Below are 14,755 nucleotides of genomic sequence, written 5' to 3'. Positions count from 1 at the left end.
TTACCACTGAGCTACCCACACGCAGGGTTAATGAAATGCTACATTTGATCAATAGAGTATAGAAAATTATCATTTAATATTAGCAGAGCTTGTAAAGACCAACCTCTTAAATGCTGGAATATTAGGTATGTCCTGTTAACTTTTTGTGTTCTTCTTGGAGTTTCACACAGAGTGAACAGGTAAAAACATTCCTGATTCAAGTGTTTTCAGGAGTCAGTCAAGTGGTCATTTACCACTATGGTGTGGGATGTCAATAACAGGGAAGGTTGTACATATATGTACAAGGGATACATAGGAACTTCCTGTTCAATTTGCTGTGAACCTGAAACTGCTCTAAAAAAATAATTTACTTTTTTTAAATGACCAAATTTCTAAAAACAGGAAAAATATAAAATTCAAGAAATAAAATGACAGTAAATAACTGTGTGTGTGTTAGTCACTTAGCCATGTCTGACTCTTTGTGATCCCACACACTATTGCCTGTTAGGCTTCTCTGTCCATAGGATTCTCCAGGCAAAAGTACTGAAGAGGACTGCCATTCCCTTCTCCAGAGGATCTTCCTTACCCAGGGATCAAACCGGGTCCCCTGCACTGCAGGCAGATTTTTTACTGTTTGAGCTACAGGGAAGTCCCAGGCATCCAATAAAACTAGCTAAATTGGACTAAAATAAATTCTTTAGAAAGGAAAAGGATATCGCTACATAGGCATTAAATAAATATAACTTTGACACTTTTTAAATGGGGCTTAGAAGCTTAAAACAATGTTCAAATTTCACATCAGATAGAAGTTTTTCAAATTTAGTATCTTAATGTTTTGTAGTAGCAAATCTAACTAATTTACATAGATTTCAATCACATGCATAAAAGTACTCTAAAAATTTCTGAATAATGAAATTTTTACTTTTTGCATATCTGCATTTTACTAAATTTTTCTTAAAAAATTTTAAAACTCAGTAAAACATCTTTACTACTCTTCTTAGAGCATAACCAAAATTAGAAAGTCTATATATTTTTATCCTTCAAATGAAGTTCATTTATTAGAAAAATGAAATTTTATATTTTAAAATTAAATTTATATTTTGAGAAAAATTCTAAGTCAAAATTATTCAGTAAAAAAGTATAAACTCACCTCACAGTGACAGCATAAGCTGAAACAGTACATATCTTTCCTACTATTCTAATGTTTATTATCAGGAAAAATTATGTAGTAGTTAAATTAAATGCATCAAACAAAACCACTTATTTTTTTTAAAGAGGCAAACTGTTTTGAAATGCTTGAATGACTTCTCTGTGAAATGCATGGACCAGTTAATGCTTTGGTTCAACCAAAGAGTAATTTTACCAGTCTAAATCTGGTAAAACACATAAATTACGTAAGTAATTACATAAAATACATAAGTCAAAATACATAAATTCAAAGCAAATGCTGATATTCCTTAGATGTAGTTAAGAATAAGTTTGAAAGGTAGAAGAGTACAAAAATCAAGAGTAAACATTTACAACTTTAATGGCAGTCTGTCATAATTTTAATTCTGTTGAATTCAACTTAAAATAGGGACTTGTATTTTTAACATCTTTTTTCTCCATTCTTTTTAGAACTGCTTTGCTAAAGCCACCAATAATCTCTTAACTGTGGAATCCAATACATGCTCCATAATGCTTTACTTCAAAGCTATGTGGAATTGGATACTACTGACTACTCTACTTTCAGAGGCAACCACTCATTCCTGGTTCTCCTCCCATTCCAACTCCTAACTTTTCTTCCTCTATCCTCCTCTTAAATGATAATGTTCATCAGGACTCCCTGACTCTGATCCTCTTTTCTTCTTACTCTCAAGTAACTCTTCAATAACTGCCACTGTGACAACTCTCAGATCTTTATTTCCAGCATAGATCACCTTCTAAACTCCATTTTGTGGGGGTGTTTCTCTACTTAGACATCCCTCAGGCACTGCAAATTCACATATTCACCTGAAAACCTAGTCAACTTGCTGAATGGGATGACCAAGTACTAAGTTTGTAAAACCTGAAAATTATTTTAGGCTCTTTCTTTTCCCTCTTCCTCCACATGTACACATTGACAGGCTATCAATTCAACCTTCTACCAGGGAAACTTAAATTATGGTATTCAAAAGAAAAGAATAAATTTTCATGCATCTTAACAACTTTTTAGTGTAGTGTGTAAGTTCACAAGTCAAACTACAAAACTAGTAATATTCCTTTCCTAAGGGCAACTCTATTAACAAAAAGTACTCATTTCTTACTTTCTTTCACATCTAACTTCCTAAAATAAACATGCAATTGATAACCAATACTACTAAGTTGATGATTTTGTTTTGCCTCAAACAACAACACTTTCCTTATATACAAAGTCATTTATTAAGCCATAGAAAATTAAGAGCTATTTCTATCTACATTTTGCACATACCAGAGACTTATTAAAAATGAGCTAAATTATAAGGGTTGATGTATATGGTACATCCTGCCAAAAGCTTCACTTATGATTATAACTAAACCTGTAAAAATAAATTATAATTTTCTGATTTAGAAGAGTATTCATTCATCTGTTTTTTCCAAAAACTATGTATCAAAAGAGGTATTTGCCTTTTTATCTAAATAAAATACCTCTAAATTCTACCTTCCTTATGAAGCAAAACTTTTATTCTGAAAAGGAAGTTTACTCTGAGCTCACTGCAAAACTATCTATTTCAGTCATATTCCAGATTTAGCAGGACAAAGAGCAACAGCAGGAAATGGAGCATCACCAAGATCCAAAACAAACTTGGTTTAGAGTAAAAAAAAAAAGAAAAAAAAAATCCTGAAGCATTATTAGGATAATTAAGCAATAAGCTTGAAAGCAAATATAAATACAGATTAAAAATTTAGACATTCATGAGCACATTCATCACTACTGGTTAAAACAAGAGAATATTTCCCACTATCATTATACAATATAAAGACAAAATGGAAGTAATCTTGATACACATACTCACATGATCATATATGTGTTCTTTAAATACTAATAAAGATGATATTTTATATTTCTTACCCTTAAAATGCATTTAAATACAGTCAATTTGTTTTGTTCTCAACAACTTCGGAAGATATGCACAATAGCTTTATTTTCCATTTGACAGACGAAAAAACTGAAACATAAAGAAATTACATAACCTGATCTGGGTCCTTAAAATCAGAAAGAGAACTGGGACTAAATCTTGGCTCTAATTCTGAAGTTTCACAGAATTTTTCAGTGTAAATTGAATCTCGGGGAAAAAAAAAAAAGGCCAGTGACAAAAATGAACCATGAAATTTCAACTCACATTGCCACTTTTCAACGTATGTTTTTTACTCACTTTGTATCTTTTTACTGAGTTAATACAGTTGATACTTTCCACTACATAGACCAAAACCAACTTTATCAAAGAATCTGAGAACTCAGTTTCTCTTCTGCATACTTGGTGACCAACTGAAGGACTTCCAAAAGAATAAACGTTGAACAGAAATATATCCTTAGGCCCTCTAAGGGGAACAGTTGTGACAGGGATACATACATGCTTGTTCCCCAATGTATGAATTCCAAAAAGTTGCATGATAATGTACACACCAAAATTGTTCTCAGCACCATCTCTCTTACCATAAGCACATTAAGGAAAGAAATAATGTCAAAAGATACAGGGAATAAGAGGGTGCCTAACACAGATAAAATAAACTAAAATCTTTAGATATTAAAAAATAAAGCTGCTTTCTACACTTCAGAAAAATATGCTCAGACAAGAAGTACTTAACCACTCAACTAAAATCCAGAAACAAGAGTAAACCTGTTTCCAAGTTAATGTTTAACTTACAAGAGCTATATGAAATGCATTGTTGATGAAATCCTTGACCCTGGGTGGGGATGCCTGTTTGGAGACAAGAAAAGTTCAGACTACATAACTGAATTACTAGTCTTATACACTGGGGCAAGATTCTATACAGAACAGGCATGTCGGGTAATCAGAAATCATTCTGCCTCGATTATATAAAAACAACTACATGAGGTTAATAAATAACCTGCAAGGAAGATGCATGTTTTTAACAATCAAATCCTATTCCTAGAAAGAGAAAGTGAAAAGTTAGACCTGAAAACTTTGGTTAAAAAAAAAACAAATTACAAAGTGTTTTAGCCAAATTTTTCTGAAATATTGAGTTTAATATGTGAGACCCACCTGGCAAACACTGGATTTATCTTAATTCTACTTTAAAAACTTTAATACTAGGATTTAGGCTTGCAACTGAATCTAGACTAATGGGAAGAAGACATCTTTATACATCTCTTTAGTATTCCTTTGACCAAGCAGTATTTACCCAATGGTTCTTTCTGATAAAAGTCCTATTTAAACATCTATAAAACTTTCATGAGGTTCTTTTGGGGCTTCCCTAATAGCTCAATTGATAAAGAATCCACCTGCCAATGCAGGAGACCCTGGTTCAATTCCTGCGTCGGAACCATCCCCTGGAGAAGGGATAGGCTACCCACTCAGGTATTGTTGGGTTTCCCTTGTGGCTCAGCTGTTAAAGAATCCACATACAATGCAGGAGACCTGGGTTTGATCCCTGAGTTGGGAAGATACCCTGGAGAAGGGAAAGGCTACCCACTCAAGTATTCTGGCCTGGAGATAATGCTCAATGGCAACCTTTAATACATCACTTTAGACAGAACAGTATGACAGCATCTTAATATTCATTTACTGCAAATACACCATGGAATATCTGTGCCAAGGTTTGCAGTGTGGCAAACAGGGAAGATGTCTTAACCATACATACTGCCCTGAAGCAGACCTTCATAAATCTTCAAAGTCTTCTTTAGTCAGGTATGTGTACAGTGTTTAATATGAATGGAATACCAACTAGGGCAGCAAAACAGAAGACAGTGTTTAAATTTTACTCATTAAGATGAACTTGATAGTTAAGAAAATTAACTGGTCACCTTGGGAGGATGCTAGTAATCAAGGCATTATTCTGAAAACAAAGAGAAAGAATCAAACATTTATTCTGCCTGACTTCCCTTTAAGGACCTGTCATCAAATAATTGATGAGGAGACATTTTTCTATATATGTTCTACTAATAAATAAAAGATAAAATTGGGATATCATAGTTTTTCACACTCCTACTGAAATAATTAATGTGTATAGGCAAAAGTCACTGATAGCCAAGATACTCATGAATTATACTAGCCTCCCCACACCAAAAAAAATGTGAATCAACGAAGCCTCCTGATCTGCCAGTGCGCAAACACCAGCAGATGTAACAATTAAGTGAAAGTTGTTCAGTTTTGTCCGCCTCTTTGCAACCCCATGGACTGTACAGTCCATGGAATTCTCCAGGCCAGAATACTGGAGTGGGTAGCCATTCCCTTCTCCAGGGGATCTTCCCAAACCAGGGACTGAACCTAGGTCTCCCACATTGCAGGCGGATTCTTTACCAGCTGAGCCACAAAGGAAGCCCAACAATTAAACTCAAGGGAATTCAATGTGCAAAACCCAACTGAGGAAATTTTAATGTCAAAACCTGGTTTCTTCAACAAACAAATAGTAGGGATAAAAAGTGTGGTGAGGGGGAACCTACAGATTAAGACTTCACAGATAAATTTTCAGCAAAATACAAGTATGTTTTGTTTAAATACTATGTCAAACAGTAGGGAAATAACACTTATGAAGCTTAGGAAAGTTTGAAAACTGACCAGATATTTGATAATTTAAAGAATTATATTGAGATTATGTTTTTAAGAGGAGTTCTTACTTTACAGATATATTTTTAAATATTTACGGATCAAGGGGAGATGTATGGAGAGAGTAACATGGAAATTTACAATACCATATGTAAAAGAGATAGCCAATAGGAATTTGCTCAGGGACCTCAAACAGGGGCTCTGTGACAGGCTGAAGGGTGGGTGGGATGGGAAGGGAGAAGAGAAGGAGGCTGGGGGTGGAGGGGACATAGGTGTACCCATGGCTGATTCTTGTTGATGTATGACAGAAAACCACAAAATTCAGTAAAGCAATTGTCCTTCAATTAAAAAATTTAAGAAAAATTGATGGATCAGATACGTTGTCTAAGATTTCCTTTAAAATAATTCAGGGGTGGGGAGAAGGGTTAGGGAAGGGTTATAGCTGAAACATCATTGAATATGAACTGATAGTTATTGAAGCATAGTAACAGATACCAAAGTGTTCACTACAGTATCCTCTCTATTTGTGCTGGTTTGAAATTTCCCATAATAAAAGTTTAAAAAAGAAAGATGAACTACAAAGTATCACATGATAATCCACAGAAAAGGGATTTAAAAAAGCTCCTTGTCCCAGAGGTCAAAACAAATGAAAATCATTTGAAAATCATACAGTGAGTTAGACAAGAATTCTCCTTGTATACACAGTACTACTTGACAAATAAGAGAACTGAACCCAAAGAGATAAGTCCTGAGCAAGGTCGCAAAACAAAGCAGCAGAGCCAAAACTAGACACCACAACTGCAAGCCCAAAAAGGGGTCTAAGTCCAAGCCAAGTTAAAAGAAGATCTGAGCAGTCCTGAAGCAGTCAGAAAACCCATCAAAGGTGTAAAAAGAAAGTCTTAAATGTTAGTCAAGAGAAAAAGAGAAAGCCAGGTGGTTTGAAGGGCTGTGTGCTAGAGTGAGAGCGGTAAGGCTAGAAGATAGTACCACAAAGAACTGGGTATTAGGGAATCATCCTCACTAGCAAGCAAAAGGCTTAAATCTATGATGCATATTTGGAAGCTACTTGAATTCAAGGTGTTGAACGAAAAGACAGTTGTTGTCTGGCTTATAAGAGCTTATTCATGAATTGTTGAAACATAAAATCATTACTTTAAATAATGATTTATGAAAACAGCTAAAAAAATCATAATCTTATTAAGAGCACAAGTGATTTAAATCTTAAATATAAAAATGGGATTGATCTTCCAGCCCAAGCATAAGTTTCAAAATTTGACCACGAAGGGGCTTCAATATTTACTCAAACATTCTCATAATATAGTAAGGATTCACATTTATGTTAAGTCATTAAAAACAAAATTCTGCGTATGTCAACAAAATTGCACTATCTTTTCAATAAGCACAGTGTCCCTTGAATAAAACATGAACTCGACCTAGAAACAACATGACTAATTAGTAAGACAGTGTAACTCCATTTACTTTTTTGTCATTCTTAAAGTGTAAAACCTATTAAGTTTGATGGATTTTTAAAGGAGTCATTTTCAAACTACTGGGCACACATACCAAAATGTAAAACACATTTTAACTTTCGGCTGACATGTGTTAGTGACTATTTTCAAAAGTAATGAATTGGATTCCTTTTTTATTGGAAGAGTGGCCTATTTTTAAAAATTCATTTCTGGCATTAAATTACACAAGACTAAAAACTATTTCAAAAATCCATATTAAATATTTCAAGTATATGTCCTTCAGTAAGAAATACCAAACCAGGAAGTCACAGAAAATTCCAGAGTGAGCTCTAATATTTAATATTAAGATAATTGAGATCATCTGTTAAAGAATAACTTGTTCTTTAAAGAGCTCAAAGTATTGAAAGGGAGCCCTAAGGGATTATGCAGAAACAGAAGCTGAGACCTTCACAGAGACCTAAAGTAATTTAAGTAATGAATTAGAGATGTTACTCTAACACATGCCAATATCTTCAAAGTAGTAATGTAGCTCCTCACTTGAAAAACATGTTTTAAAGCAGTACCCTTCTCCTCTAATAACATGCAATCAAAACTAACATGTAAAACTTCACATAAAGATGAAGAGAGAAAAAATAATTTTTGAGCAACTAAAGTAAAAATAGTGAGGAGTCATAATAGATAAGAGCACAGACTTGAATCGGCAGTGCTGACTTACCAGCTATATTCAGAAGCAGAAGGGGCTGCTTCTCACTAACCTCTTTAAATTCTGCATCAGTTCTCATTAATAAAAAAAAAAAAAGTGGGGGGGGGGGCGCAGTGGGTAATTACAATACACATTTCCCAAAATTATTGTGAGGATCAAGGGAGACAATGGTGCCAACATCAGGGCAAGCTTACAGTAACCACTTCAAATCAATAGCCTTTTTATATAATAACCTTTTAAGAGGTTAATTATGAGAAAAATGCTTAATTCTCTTCTCATAAAAATATCTCTATTTTTACTCCGAAGTGTGGGAGGAAAAACTAGCACAAACAAAAGTACAAATATTTTACTTTTCTCAAAGGTCATAATTTTACTTAAGTTTACTTAAATTTACATAAGTAAATTAGGATCACTGAAGTCAAATTAAAACCACACCCTACAGTTTTCAATAGCATGCCAATACTGTGTTTGTGTTCAAATCTGATGAAGCGGAAAAAAGAAAAGTTCGTGTTCTTAAAGTCAATACTGGGAATAAATATGCCATTATCAATTAAATAAATTGCTGATAAGGCAAGTCACAAAATTTTATAAGTATTTTAAAATTAGAAATAAAAAAAGAAAGCAGTTACCTTTGAACAATAAAGCATCCAAAGTTCAAAGAGTCTCTCTCTAGATGCCATTCTGGCTTTCACTCTGGCACTTTAATTTTTCCTCCAAAAAAAAAAAAAAAAGTTCAAGACCATAGAGTGTTCATTTTATTTTCCAAGTTTTTCAGCCGTTACAGTAAAGCTCAAAGCAGTAAGGAAAACAAAAAGAAGTGGAACAAATGGACTGCCTTCTGGTCAACAAAATTCAGTTTCAGCAGTTACTCCAACCTATCTTCATCAGTGGTCGTTGGATAATTATAAAAATCTGTGAAAGAGAAAAACATGCCAAGGATTTGTTTTAAAAAGAGGCTATAATAGTAACTGCAGGTTTATCTGAACTAGAAATTTATCTACCTCACATCCACGAACAACTGGCTAAGCTTTAACAACTGACTGAATTTCACAGAAACTCGTTTCAGGAAAACATCACAACTAATGCAATATTTCATATCAACATAAAGTCAGAATCCCCTTGGACAGAACTCAAAGATGAGTACTTATAACAAAAAAAAATTGTCCAATGATAATAAGCAGCAAAAATGCCACTCATAGACTTTCTGTAAACTTAAGAAAGAGCACAACTTACTACAGACCCATTGCAGACATAGAATCCCTCAGAATTTTACAGTCGGCTTCTTAAAACTTGTTGGGAATGTTTGCTGTTGTTTTGCAGGGCAGGGTGTGGGGAGGAGGGTGAAGAATTCCTGGTTTGTTTGAACAATCCTCAGACAGCAAAGGTCGACCAGCCCACCTAGCCTCTCTACCTCTCCATCCAGCAAGAAGAAAGGAGCACAAACGCACCAGCAAGGAAAACACCCTGGGAAAGCCTCCAAGTGTTTTGGGGATCTTTAAATTTCCACCTCGCTGCCCAGCCAACCGAAAGGGAGGCAAACTTAATTTGTGCCAAGCTGCCAAGAGAAGCTTTGGAAAGGAGACAAGAAGAGCAGGGCGTCCCCCGAGCCGCTATCCACGCCCTCCCGACAGCACAGGGACACGCCCCGGTCAACCTCGCCCCCTCTCGGCAGCCCCTCACTCTAGAGCGCGTTCGCCACCAAGCACCCGGGGCCCTCCCATTTCTGCCACGCGGCCCTCGTTTCCCTATGACCCGCTACCCAACACCGCGCTCACATTGGGGGGTTGTGCCGCCGCCGCTGCCGCCAAGCCGACGTCTAACTCGCTTCCCTCGCCCCCTTCTCAAGCCAAAGCCCCGTGTCACCCCGCTGCTAGGCAGGCGGGCGGGAGACGGAGGCGGGGCGGTGACGGGTCTAGGCGGGGCGCGAGGGCTGGGAGGAGCCAGGGGCGGGACTGCGCTTTCGGCTAATCATTCCGGCCTTTAAGGCTTTACCCGTCCCGGGTCACTAGCTGCTCATTGGCCGCAAAGGCTGGAAGGGGCGGGATTATCTGATGCCTCGCCCCTGCATACCTGCGCAGCCTCAGTCGACCCGGCTCCTGAAGACCCGGCGGCGGTCCCCGGCGGAGCTCTCTAGACTTCCCTGAGCTGGACGCGTTGGAGGACAGACGTGCTTACGTCTACGGCCCGCCGCTGCTGCCGACTGGCAGACGGAGCGTAAGGCTGTCGGCGTCATTTCCGGGAGTCATCTGAGGGCAGGGAACCCTACGGTGATAACTGAAGGGATTTCATTTTGATTTATGTTTGTAAAAAGGGGATTGGTCAGGGCAGTGTGTCGTGAGAACATACACCTGCTCCCACACCCCCCAAAAATCCTTTCCATTAATCGTGTTTGTGCCAAAGCCTCGTGCCACCCCGTGTCAAACTTTCGCTGTCGCTGAGTGTCAAGTGCAAAACTACTAAAGGCTTCAAAAAGGGTATTGCTCTTAGAAGAAAAGAAACAAAAGGAAAACGGCAGCATTCACTAGAGATAGGTAGATAACTTTGCGCGGGATGGGGTTTGGAGGGGTTTAAGGAGAGGGGAAGACGCATGAGATTGGTAGTGGCTGTTGTTGTTCAATCGCTGAGTCGTGTCTGACTTTGCGACCCCATGCACTGCAGCATTGCCAGGTTTTCTGTCCTTTACCATCTCCTGGAGTTTGCTCAAACTCATGTCCATTGAGTCAGTGACACCATCCATCCATCTCACCCTCTGTCGCCCCCTTCTCCTCCTGCCCTGGATCTTTCCCAGCATCAGGGTCTTTTCTAATGGGTCCGCTCTTCGCATCAGCTGACGAAAGTATTGGAGCTTCCTCCAGCTTCAGCATCAGCCCTTCCAAGGAGTAATTAGGGCCGGTTTCCTTTAGGATTGACTGGGTTGATCTCCTTGCTATCCAAGGGGCTCTCAAGAATCTTCTCTAACACCACAATTTAAAAGCATCAATTCTTCTGATGCTCAGCCTTCTTTATGGTCCAGTTCTCACATTTGTACATGACTGTTGGAAAAACCATATATTTGACTATATGGATCTTTGTTGGCAAAGTGATGTCTTTGCTTTTTAATATGCTGTCTAGGTTTGTCATAGCTTTCCTTCCAAAAAACAACCAGCGGCTGCAGTCACCATCTGCAGTAAAGAAAATAAAATCTGTCACTGCTTCTACTTTTTCCCCTTATATTTGCCATGAAGTGGGGGCTTCCCTGGTGGCTCAGATGGTAAAAAATCTGCCTGCAATGCTGGAGATCCAGGTTCAATCCCTGGGTTGGGAAGATCCCCTGGAGAAGAAAATGGCAACCCACTCCAGTATTCTTGCCTGGAGAATTCCATGGACAGAGGAGCTGGAGGGCCACAGTCTATGGAGTCACAAAGAGTCAGACACAACTGAGCAAATAACACTAGGGACAGGACCAGATGCCATGATCTTAATTTTTTCAGTGTTGAGTTTTAAGCCAGTTTTTCACTCTCCTCTTTCACCCTCATCAAGAGGCTCTTTAGTATACATAAGCATACACTGTTGAGCATATTATTTTGAACTATCAAGAAAAATACAAATTTTAATTTTACTTTCACTTATTTGGGACTCCCCTGGGTCTAGTGGTTAAGACTCTGTGCTTCCAATGCAGGGGGCACAGGTTACATCCTTAGTCAGGGAACTAAGATCCCACAAGCCACACAGTGTGGCCTAAAAAAATAAAAAATAAGCACTTTCACTTATTTTTTCTCTGATGCTCTTCCTTTCGTTTCCAAGTATATAATCTATTGATGCACTGTTTCCCTTCTCTCTGAAGAACTTCTTTTACTATTCCTTGCAAGACAGATCTACTAGCAACCATTTCCCTCAATTTTTTTTTTTTTTTTTTTGTCAAAGAAAGTCTTTACAGGAAATTCCCTATCAGTCTGGTGGTTAGGACTCCACGGTTCCAATGCTGGGGGCACTTGTTCTATCCCTGGTCAGAGAACTAAGAATCCTGCATGCCATGCTGTGTGCCCCACCCCCAATTATTTCGCCTTCACTTTTGAAGAGTAATTTCATGGGGTACAGAATTCTAGGTGCATGTTTTCTCTCAGCACTTTAAATATTTCACTCCACTCTACTTGCTTGAATGACTCCTGAAGATAAGTCAGATTTAAGTTTCTGTCTCTGTTCCTCTATAGGAAAAGTGATTCCCCCCCCCCCCTCTGACTTCTTTCAAGATTTTTCTTTGATTTTCTAACTGTGAATATGATATGCCTAGGTATAGCCTTTGGCACTTATCTTGCTTGGTGTCCTTTGAGATTCCCAAATCTTGTCTGTCACTACTTTGGGAAATTTCTCAATATTTATTGCTTCAAATATTACTTCTGTTCCTTTCTTTCATTTGTTTCTAGTATTCCCATTATACACATATCTTTTATAGTTGTCCCACAGTTCTTAAATATTCTATTTTTTTTCAGTCTTTTTTCCTTTTTGTTTTTCCATCTTGGAAGTTTCTTCTGACATATCTCAAGCTCAAAGATGCTTTTTTCAGCTGTGTCAGTCTAATAATGAGTTCATCAAAGGCTGCTTCTTTTCTATTACAATGTTTTTGATTTGGAGCATTTCTTTGTTCTTAGAATTTCCATCTCTGTTTACATTGACCTTCTCTTCTTGCATGCTGTTTATTTCCTACAGCTGTTAGCATATTCATCATAACCATTTAAATTTTTCTGTATGATAATTCTCAACATTCTTGCCATATGTAAGTCTGGTTCTGTTGCTTGCTTGGTCTCTTCAAATTGTGATTTTTTTTCCCTTTTAGTATGCTCTGTAATGAGATGGTTGGATGGGACCACCAACTCAGTGGACATTAATATGAGCAGACTCCGGAAGATGGTAAAGGACAGGGAAGCCTGGCATGCTGCGGTCCATGGGGCTGAAGAGTAAGACATGACTGAGCAACTGAACAACAACATGCTCTGTAATTTTATGATAGCCAGACATGATATACTGAGCAAAGGAACTGCAATAAATAAACCTTTAGTAATATGATGGTGTTGTATTAGAGGAGGGCAAGCTTTCTATAGTCCTGTGATTAGGTCTCAGTCTTTTAGGTCTATGACTTGTGTACCTCACAAGTGCTTTGTCACTCCCCTGCCCCTTAAGAGGGACAGGATGGCTAGAGTGTACTAAAGTTGGGTATTTCACATCCCCTAGATCAGTTAGGCTCTGATAAAACCCCAATAATTTCAGCTCTGGTAAAACAGTTTCTCTGATGGCAGACCTTTGGTTATTTGAGAATGGTTATTCTCACCCTCCCTCTGCCAGCAACATGAGAGTTTTCTCCAGTATTTACTGTGACAACCTCATTGAGCTCCTAGCAATAAAATTCATAAAAGTGGAGGCTGGGGCCTCAATGGCTGGAACCTCCTTTAATGCTCAGACTTGTCCACTCAGCCTCCAGAGGTTTGTTAATTACAGGCAAGTTTCCCCAACCCAGTATGGACTGCTATGGAGGATTCTGCTAAGGGTTTCTCTTCTGGTAACTTGGGATTCTCTGTACTCACCTGTCACTGCAGTTTTGCAAGTAATGGTTTGCCCTGTGACCTCTCATCTCTCACGGAGCTAGGAAGAATTGTTGTTTTTCAGTTTATTCAATTGTTTACTGTTGTTAGGATAGAGTGACAGTTTTCAAGATACTTACATGCTAAACCAAAAACTAGAAGTCCTATCCCATACCTTTTCAGTAGGTACCACACAGTTGTCTAAACTATGATCAGGCATGCTAATGTAAACACTCTAATTCTGATTACATTGACTGGAACATGGGTGTACATAAATACATGAAATATGGGTTTTTCTAGAATTTTCCACCCATTTACAATTCTTTTATTAAAGTTGATTACTTTATTCACTCAGAATAAGAGAATTATTGTATTGTCCTTTAGAATCACAGAACTAGAAAACTGGAAGTTACCATTAGAGATCATGTAATTCAATATCTTCATTTTAAATATTAAAAAATTAAGGCCTGAATCTGATCAAACCAAGCCTGTAGACAAGCACTGTCCAACAGAAATCTCCACCAGGATGGAAATGTTCTACATCTGTGCTATTTAGTACAGTAGCCACTGGCCATATGCAGCCATTGACCAATTGAAATGGGACTTGTGCAACTGAGAAATGAATTTTTTGTTTATTTTTAACTTAGTCACAAGTAGCTAGTGGCTACTGTTGGACAGTGCAGCTCTAGAGTTAATTTGCATTGTAGAAAACACAGAGGATAGAGAAATAAGTTAAATGATATTAAAAATAAATTGAGGTCTGGAGGAGTTGACGAGCCCTGCAACATACTGCATATGGCTGACAGAACTAGAACCCAGAACTCCTTAATTCTAGGCTGTTTTTGACTATCGTGTGCTGCCTTTTCAGAGTCCATAGGTTGATGTGTTTGGAGCAAATTTTCTCAGCCTCAGCACTATCGACATTTTGTACTAGGTACTTTTTTGTCCTAGGGAGCTTTCCTGTGCATTGAAGAATGCTTAGCAGCATCTGACATCCAGCCAGTAAATGCCAATATGTCTTCCAGTTATGACAACCAAAAATGTCTCCGGACAAAGCCAAATATCCTGGGGACAAAACCTGGGGGCAAAACTATGCTCAGTTGAGAACCTCTGAATCCCAGGATTTCCTAGGTACATAAGATGTCCTTTAGGACCCCCAAGAGAGGCAAGGTAGATCCAGCTTACTTAATAGTGTACTGAAAACTTCGTCAAGAATGTGATCTAGTTTTAAAACTGCAAATTAGAGGATCCCCTGGTGGTCCTGTGGTTAGGACTCAGCACTTTCACTGTCAGGGCCCAGGTTCAATCCCTGGTCAGGGA

General features: G+C 38.0%; 1 protein-coding gene across 6 annotated transcripts in view; it reads right to left on the bottom strand.

Moving 5' to 3' along the window:
- The window catches only part of NBEAL1 (neurobeachin like 1), a 164,009-nt gene extending 153,914 nt beyond the window's left edge, over nucleotides 1–10,095 (bottom strand). For 2 of the 6 annotated variants that reach the window (XM_061382104.1, XM_061382147.1), the window contains exons 1-2: nucleotides 9,656–9,896; nucleotides 8,510–8,792 (exon numbers count right to left, since the gene is read on the bottom strand). In XM_061382104.1, the coding sequence (XP_061238088.1) occupies nucleotides 8,510–8,560 (51 nt within the window). In that variant the 5' untranslated portion in view covers nucleotides 8,561–8,792; nucleotides 9,656–9,896. The other 4 variants (XM_061382133.1, XM_061382139.1, XM_061382124.1 and 1 more) reach the window with 4 other exon arrangements.
- Between the last annotated feature and the right edge of the window lie 4,660 nt (nucleotides 10,096–14,755).

Source organism: Bos javanicus, chromosome 2, assembly GCF_032452875.1.
Source record: "Bos javanicus breed banteng chromosome 2, ARS-OSU_banteng_1.0, whole genome shotgun sequence".
Taxonomy (NCBI): domain Eukaryota; kingdom Metazoa; phylum Chordata; class Mammalia; order Artiodactyla; family Bovidae; genus Bos; species Bos javanicus.
This window is presented reverse-complemented; position numbering and strand designations above follow the sequence as displayed.